The sequence below is a fragment of the Dunckerocampus dactyliophorus genome, chromosome 13 (genome assembly GCF_027744805.1).
Source record: "Dunckerocampus dactyliophorus isolate RoL2022-P2 chromosome 13, RoL_Ddac_1.1, whole genome shotgun sequence".
NCBI lineage: Eukaryota > Metazoa > Chordata > Actinopteri > Syngnathiformes > Syngnathidae > Dunckerocampus > Dunckerocampus dactyliophorus.
This window is the reverse complement of record NC_072831.1, coordinates 182,573-193,184: the sequence shown is the minus strand read 5'-3', so window position 1 is coordinate 193,184 and position 10,612 is coordinate 182,573. Positions and strand designations below refer to the sequence as shown.

General features: G+C 19.1%; 1 protein-coding gene across 1 annotated transcript in view; it reads left to right on the top strand.

Moving 5' to 3' along the window:
• Nucleotides 1–402: 402 nt before the first annotated feature.
• The window catches only part of LOC129192674 (uncharacterized), a 35,308-nt gene continuing 25,098 nt past the window's right edge, over nucleotides 403–10,612 (top strand). The window contains exon 1 of the mRNA XM_054796935.1: nucleotides 403–796. Coding sequence (XP_054652910.1) covers nucleotides 748–796 — 49 coding nt within the window. The 5' untranslated portion in view covers nucleotides 403–747. The remainder of the gene's footprint in view (nucleotides 797–10,612) is intronic.

Sequence of the window (10,612 nt, the reverse complement as noted above, 5' to 3'; positions counted from 1 at the left end):
GGGAAAATAGGAGCGCTTCGTTTTCACTTTGGGCTTTCATGTCAAACACCGATAAACGAGTCACACGCCGAGTCGTCCGTGACCCCTTTTGTCCCTTTTGCTACCGTGCTGGAAATTGGAAAAACAATTTGTTCTGTTTTTGTTGTTTAGTTTGAGTCTCTGGAAATAAATGTTGACAAAACAAGTCATTCATGTCGGCTTTATTTTGAAAAGGAATGAACGGATGATACACGGATTCATCCCTTTTGTCCATTTTTCCAATTGTGTCCAAAATAGAACACTGGAAAAATGATTTGTTGTCCGTTTCTTTGTTTTGCTCTGAAAAGAAGTCTTGAAAAAACAGGCCTTATTTAGTTTTTCTTTGTTTGCTTTTAATGTGAAAAGCCAATAAAGGAATGACGGGTGGATTCGTCCTTGATCCGTTTTGTCCGTTTTATAACCGTGCTTGTCCAGCGTTTCTTTGTCTTTGTGAGAAAAGCAAAGGAGTTTTTATTTGTGTGCTGGTGGCCAAGAAGCCTTCAAAGAGCATCTCAGCACTCAAAGCACTCGGCTGCCTTGTGATGGCATCACGTGGCGTTGCTGGAAATGATGCGGGACGATGAAGCCTATAAAAGGGACGTCACCGTCAGACACTCACTCTACTTCCGCCTGGAAGAGACCGACATCTCCGTTCTTCACGACCGATCATCCAACCGTCCTTCCTTCTTCCAGCCCGTTTGGTTCTGAGACGACTCTTCAGCGGACAAGATGAGAATGATCCTTCTGCTGGTGCAGCTGGCCACCTGCTGTGCCATCGGTAAGACCAAGACGTCCTTTCAATGTCAGTAAGACTCGTCCAAAAGAATCCATCAGATCATAGTCACCTTGGATGAGTGCTAATGCTCGATTGCAGTGATCCACAACCCTCGGTACCGGGCCGTGGGCACTTGGTACCCGACAAACCATTTCCATGGCTTATTGTGAAAAGTGGTTCTGGCACCTGACGCTTGTCCATTGTGGGTGTGCTAACTTTATCTCTACTGCTGCTGTCTTCTTTGCTTTGGTTGATTTGAACATGAAGGTTGCGATGGAAAACATCTCATCAATCATCCTTTCACACTCGTTCATTGTCATTCATACGTTTGTTGTTGAATAGCTTCTCCATCATTGGAGAGAATTGTGGTAACAAGGAAACTGGTTGATAATTTGTAAATTGGTGTTTGTCTCCTTTTTTAAAGATTGCAACCACCTTGGCTGTTCTCATTTTGCTTGGAAATATTCCAGTCTGAAAAGATAAGTTACTAATCTATGTTAACGGGTCTACGATCTCATTGATGACCTTTTCATTGTTTCCATTTCCATTCCATGACAATCAGTTGATGTTTTAGCCTTAAAATGGTTAACAATGTCAGTGATCTCCTTTTTGGTTACAGCAGTGAGAAACATAGAATTAAGATTCCTATCAATGATATCATTCCCTTCATCAATTGGGTCTTGTTTTGGAATTTCTTCTTCCAGTTTTGGTCCAATATTTACAAAGTAATGGTTGTAATGTTCCTTGTAAATATGAAGACTGGCAGATGATGACTGAGGCCACTGATGGTGTTGTTATCCAAGTCATTGGTGAATATATTATGGATGGGGGGGGCACAGTGCTCTGGTATTCTACTTGGTCTAATGATTTTAGGATATAAACTCAAACTATACATTGTATCTGTGAAGTCGTCTATTTCCTTGCACTTGTGTGAGTTCAAGAGTTCAAGTCTCCACATATAAAAATAGTTTTTTGACCTCCTGTATGTCTGTAAACGTTGTCTTAATCCAATCCTCAAACATTCCAATCTTTGACTTTGGAGTTCTGTACACACAACTTATTAACACATGTTTGCTTTTTTCTTTACAGATTTCCATTGTTATACATTCTAAAATGTTATCAATGACAAATGACATATTCTTTACCATTTTGTAGTTCAGATGTTTGTCCACGTATACGGCCACACCTCCTCCATTTGCATTGTTCCTGTTTGCACACGTCATTTCATATCCTTCCAGCTCGAAGTCCATTCCTTTGTTAGCATTAATCCAAGCTTATGAGATTGCTTTTACTTTGAAAGGCTCTTTGAATTGATTCAAATATTGTTTAATATTCGTAAAGTTTGCGTACAAGCTTCTGCTGTTTATGTGGATGATGGATAACTTGTCGTCGTTGATGAAGACGTTGTTGTATTGCTCCTCCATATAATAACATATTATTATTAACTATATAACAACATAAACATGTTATATTATTATTATTATTAACTATATAACAACAAACATGTTCTATTATTATTATTATTATTATTATTAACTATATAACAACATAAACATGTTATATTATTATTATTATTAACTATATAACAACATAAACATGTTATATTATTATTATTATTAACTATATAACAACAAACATGTTCTATTATTATTATTATTATTATTATTAACTATATAACAACATAAACATGTTATATTATTATTATTATTAACTATATAACAACATAAACATGTTATATTATTATTATTAACTATATAACAACATAAACATGTTATATTATTATTATTATTAACTATATAACAACATAAACATGCTATATTATTATTATTATTAACTATAATTATGAACTATATAACAACATAAACATGTTACATTATAATTATTATTAACTATATAACATAAACATGTTATATTATTATTATTATTAACTACATAACAACATAAACATGTTATATTATTATTATTATTAACTATATAACAACATAAACATGCTATATTATTATTATTATGAACTATATAACAACATAAACATGTTATATTATATATTATTATTAACTATATAACAACATAAACATGTTACATTATTATTATTATTAACTATATAACATAAACATGTTATATTATTATTATTATTATTAACTATATAACAACATAAACATGTTATATTATTATTATTATTAACTATATAACAACATAAACATGCTATATTATTATTATTAACTATATAACAACATAAACATGTTATATTATTATTATTATTAACTATATAACAACATAAACATGTAATATTATTATTATGAACTATATAACAACATAAACATGTTATATTATTATTATTATTATTAACTATATAACAACATAAACATGTTATATTATTATTATTATTAACTATATAACAACATAAACATGTAATAATATTATTATGAACTACATAACAACATAAACATGTTATATTATTATTATTATTAACTATATAACAACATAAACATGTTATATTATTATTATTATTAACTATATAACAACATAAACATGTTATATTATTATTATTATTAACTATATAACAACATAAACATGTTATATTATTATTATTATGAACTATATAACAACATAAACATGCTATATTATTATTATTAACTATATAACAACATAAACATGTTATATTATTATTATTATTAACTATATAACAACATAAACATGTTATATTATTATTATTATTAACTATATAACAACATAAACATGCTATATTATTATTATTATTAACTATATAACAACATAAACATGTTATATTATTATTATTATGAACTATATAACAACATAAACATGCTATATTATTATTATTATTAACTATATAACAACATAAACATGCTATATTATTATTATTATTAAGTATATAACAACATAAACATGTTCTATTATTATTATTATTAAGTATATAACAACATAAACATGTAATATTATGATTATTATTAACTATATAACAACATAAACATGTTATATTATTATTATTATTAACTATATAACAACATAAACATGCTATATTATTATTATTATGAACTATATAACAACATAAACATGTTATATTATTATTATTATTAACTATATAACAACATAAACATGTTATTATTATTATTATTAACTATATAACAACATAAACATGTTATATTATTATTATTATTAACTATATAACAACATAAACATGCTATATTATTATTATTATTAACTATATAACAACATAAACATGTTATATTATTATTATTATTAACTATATAACAACATAAACATGTTATATTATTATTATTATTAACTATATAACAACATAAACATGTTATATTATTATTATTATTAACTATATAACAACATAAACATGTTATATTATTATTATGAACTATATAACAACATAAACATGTTATATTATTATTATTAACTATATAACAACATAAACATGTTATATTATTATTATTATTAACTATATAACAACATAAACATGTTATATTATTATTATTATTAACTATATAACAACATAAACATGTTATATTATTATTATTATGAACTATATAACAACATAAACATGCTATATTATTATTATTAACTATATAACAACATAAACATGTTATATTATTATTATTATTAACTATATAACAACATAAACATGTTATATTATTATTATTATTAACTATATAACAACATAAACATGCTATATTATTATTATTATTAACTATATAACAACATAAACATGTTATATTATTATTATTATGAACTATATAACAACATAAACATGCTATATTATTATTATTATTAACTATATAACAACATAAACATGCTATATTATTATTATTATTAAGTATATAACAACATAAACATGTTCTATTATTATTATTATTAAGTATATAACAACATAAACATGTAATATTATGATTATTATTAACTATATAACAACATAAACATGTTATATTATTATTATTATTAACTATATAACAACATAAACATGCTATATTATTATTATTATTAACTATATAACAACATAAACATGTTATATTATTATTATTATTAACTATATAACAACATAAACATGTTATTATTATTATTATTAACTATATAACAACATAAACATGTTATATTATTATTATTATTAACTATATAACAACATAAACATGCTATATTATTATTATTATTAACTATATAACAACATAAACATGTTATATTATTATTATTATTAACTATATAACAACATAAACATGTTATATTATTATTATTATTAACTATATAACAACATAAACATGTTATATTATTATTATTATTAACTATATAACAACATAAACATGTTATATTATTATTATGAACTATATAACAACATAAACATGCTATATTATTATTATGAACTATATGACAACATAAACATGTTATATTATTATTATTAACTATATAACAACATAAACATGCTATATTATTATTATTATTAACTATATAACAACATAAACATGTTATATTATTATTATTATTAACTATATAACAACATAAACATGTTATATTATTATTATTATTAACTATATAACAACATAAACATGTTATATTATTATTATTATTAACTACATAACAACATAAACATGCTATATTATTATTATTATTAACTATATAACAACATAAACATGTTATATTATTATTATGAACTATATAACAACATAAACATGCTATATTATTATTATGAACTATATAACAACATAAACATGCTATATTATTATTATGAACTATATAACAACATAAACATGTTATATTATTATTATTATTAACTATATAACAACATAAACATGTTATATTATTATTAACTATATAACAATATAAACATGTAATATTATTATTATGAACTATATAACAACATAAACATGTTATATTATTATTATTATTAACTATATAACAACATAAACATGTTATATTATTGTTATTAACTATATAACAACATAAACATGTTATATTATTATTATTATTAACTATATAACAACATAAACATGTTATATTATTATTATTAACTATATAACAACATAAACATGTTATATTATTATTATTATTAACTATATAACAACATAAACATGTTATATTATTGTTATTATTAACTATATAACAACATAAACATGTTATATTATTATTATTATTAACTATATAACAACATAAACATGTTATATTATTATGATTATTAACTATATAACAACATAAACATGTTATATTATTATTATTATTAACTATATAACAACATAAACATGTTATATTATTGTTATTATTAACTATATAACAACATAAACATGTAATATTATTATTATGAACTACATAACAACATAAACATGTTATATTATTATTATTATTAACTATATAACAACATAAACATGTTATATTATTATTATTAACTATATAACAACATAAACATGTTATATTATTATTATTATTAACTATATAACAACATAAACATGTTATATTATTATTATTATGAACTATATAACAACATAAACATGCTATATTATTATTATTAACTATATAACAACATAAACATGTTATATTATTATTATTATTAACTATATAACAACATAAACATGTTATATTATTATTATTATTAACTATATAACAACATAAACATGCTATATTATTATTATTTCTAACTATATAACAACATAAACATGTTTTATTATTATTATGAACTATATAACAACATAAACATGTTATATTATTATTATTATTAACTATATAACAACATAAACATGTTATATTATTATTATTAACTATATAACAACATAAACATGTTATATTATTATTATTATTAACTATATAACAACATAAACATGTTATATTATTATTATTATGAACTATATAACAACATAAACATGCTATATTATTATTATTAACTATATAACAACATAAACATGTTATATTATTATTATTATTAACTATATAACAACATAAACATGTTATATTATTATTATTATTAACTATATAACAACATAAACATGCTATATTATTATTATTAACTATATAACAAAACATGTTATATTATTATTATTAACTATATAACAACATAAACATGTTATATTATTATTATTATTAAGTATATAACAACATAAACATGCTATATTATTATTATTTCTAACTATATAACAACATAAACATGCTATATTATTATTATTATGAACTATATAACAACATAAACATGTTATATTATTATTATTATTAACTATATAACAACATAAACATGTTATATTATTATTATTAACTATATAACAACATAAACATGTTATATTATTATTATTATTAACTATATAACAACATAAACATGTTATATTATTATTATTATGAACTATATAACAACATAAACATGCTATATTATTATTATTAACTATATAACAACATAAACATGTTATATTATTATTATTATTAACTATATAACAACATAAACATGTTATATTATTATTATTATTAACTATATAACAACATAAACATGCTATATTATTATTATTAACTATATAACAAAACATGTTATATTATTATTATTAACTATATAACAACATAAACATGTTATATTATTATTATTATTAACTATATAACAACATAAACATGTTATATTATTATTATTAACTATATAACAACATAAACATGTTATATTATTATTATTATTAACTATATAACAACATAAACATGTTATATTATTGTTATTATTAACTATATAACAACATAAACATGTTATATTATTATTATTATTAACTATATAACAACATAAACATGTTATATTATTATGATTATTAACTATATAACAACATAAACATGTTATATTATTATTATTATTAACTATATAACAACATAAACATGTTATATTATTGTTATTATTAACTATATAACAACATAAACATGTAATATTATTATTATGAACTACATAACAACATAAACATGTTATATTATTATTATTATTAACTATATAACAACATAAACATGTTATATTATTATTATTAACTATATAACAACATAAACATGTTATATTATTATTATTATTAACTATATAACAACATAAACATGTTATATTATTATTATTATGAACTATATAACAACATAAACATGTTATATTATTATTATTATTAACTATATAACAACATAAACATGTTATATTATTATTATTATTAACTATATAACAACATAAACATGCTATATTATTATTATTTCTAACTATATAACAACATAAACATGTTATATTATTATTATTATGAACTATATAACAACATAAACATGTTATATTATTATTATTATTAACTATATAACAACATAAACATGTTATATTATTATTATTAACTATATAACAACATAAACATGTTATATTATTATTATTATTAACTATATAACAACATAAACATGTTATATTATTATTATTATGAACTATATAACAACATAAACATGCTATATTATTATTATGAACTATATAACAACATAAACATGTTATATTATTATTATTATTAACTATATAACAACATAAACATGTTATATTATTATTATTATTAACTATATAACAACATAAACATGCTATATTATTATTATTAACTATATAACAAAACATGTTATATTATTATTATTAAGTATATAACAACATAAACATGCTATATTATTATTATTATTAACTATATAACAACATAAACATGTTATATTATTATTATGAACTATATAACAACATAAACATGCTATATTATTATTATTATTAACGATATAACAACATAAACATGTTATATGATTATTATTATTAACTATATAACAACATAAACATGTCATATTATTATTATTATTAACTATATAACAACATAAACATGTTATATTATTATTATTATTAACTATATAACAACATAAACATGCTATATTATTATTATTATTATATAACAACATAAACATGCTATATTATTATTATTATTAACTATATAACAACATAAACATGCTATATTATTATTATTATTATTAACTACATAACAACATAAACATGTTATATTATTATTATTATTAACTACATAACAACATAAACATGCTATATTATTATTATTATGAACTATATAACAACATAAACATGTTATATTATTATTATTATGAACTATATAACAACATAAACATGCTATATTATTATTATTAACTATATAACAACATAAACATGTTATATTATTATTATTATTAACTATATAACAACATAAACATGTTATATTATTATTATTATTAACTACATAACAACATAAACATGTTATATTATTATTATTATTAACTATATAACAACATAAACATGCTATATTATTATTATTATGAACTATATAACAACATAAACATGTTATATTATATATTATTATTAACTATATAACAACATAAACATGTTACATTATTATTATTATTAACTATACAACATAAACATGTTATATTATTATTATTATTATTAACTATATAACAACATAAACATGTTATATTATTATTATTATTAACTATATAACAACATAAACATGCTATATTATTATTATTAACTATATAACAACATAAACATGTTATATTATTATTATTATTAACTATATAACAACATAAACATGTAATATTATTATTATGAACTATATAACAACATAAACATGTTATATTATTATTATTATGAACTATATAACAACATAAACATGTTATATTATTATTATTATTAACTATATAACAACATAAACATGCTATATTATTATTATTATTATCTATATAACAACATAAACATGTTATATTATTATTATTATTAACTATATAACAACATAAACATGTTATATTATTGTTATTAACTATATAACAACATAAACATGTTATATTATTATTATTATTAACTATATAACAACATAAACATGTTATATTATTGTTATTATTAACTATATAACAACATAAACATGTAATAATATTATTATGAACTACATAACAACATAAACATGTTATATTATTATTATTATTAACTATATAACAACATAAACATGTTATATTATTATTATTAACTATATAACAACATAAACATGTTATATTATTATTATTATTAACTATATAACAACATAAACATGTTATATTATTATTATTATGAACTATATAACAACATAAACATGCTATATTATTATTATTAACTATATAACAACATAAACATGTTATATTATTATTATTATTAACTATATAACAACATAAACATGTTATATTATTATTATTATTAACTATATAACAACATAAACATGCTATATTATTATTATTATTAACTATATAACAACATAAACATGTTATATTATTATTATTATGAACTATATAACAACATAAACATGCTATATTATTATTATTATTAACTATATAACAACATAAACATGCTATATTATTATTATTATTAAGTATATAACAACATAAACATGTTCTATTATTATTATTATTAACTATATAACAACATAAACATGTAATATTATGATTATTATTAACTATATAACAACATAAACATGCTATATTATTATTAACTATATAACAACATAAACATGTTATATTATTATTATTAACTATATAACAACATAAACATGTTATATTATTATTATTATTAACTATATAACAACATAAACATCCTATATTATTATTATTATTAACTATATAACAACATAAACATGTTATATTATTATTATTATTAACTATATAACAACATAAACATGTTATATTATTATTATTAACTATATAACAACATAAACATGTTATATTATGATTATTATTATTAACTATATAACAACATAAACATGTTATATTATTATTATTAACTATATAACAACATAAACATGTTATATT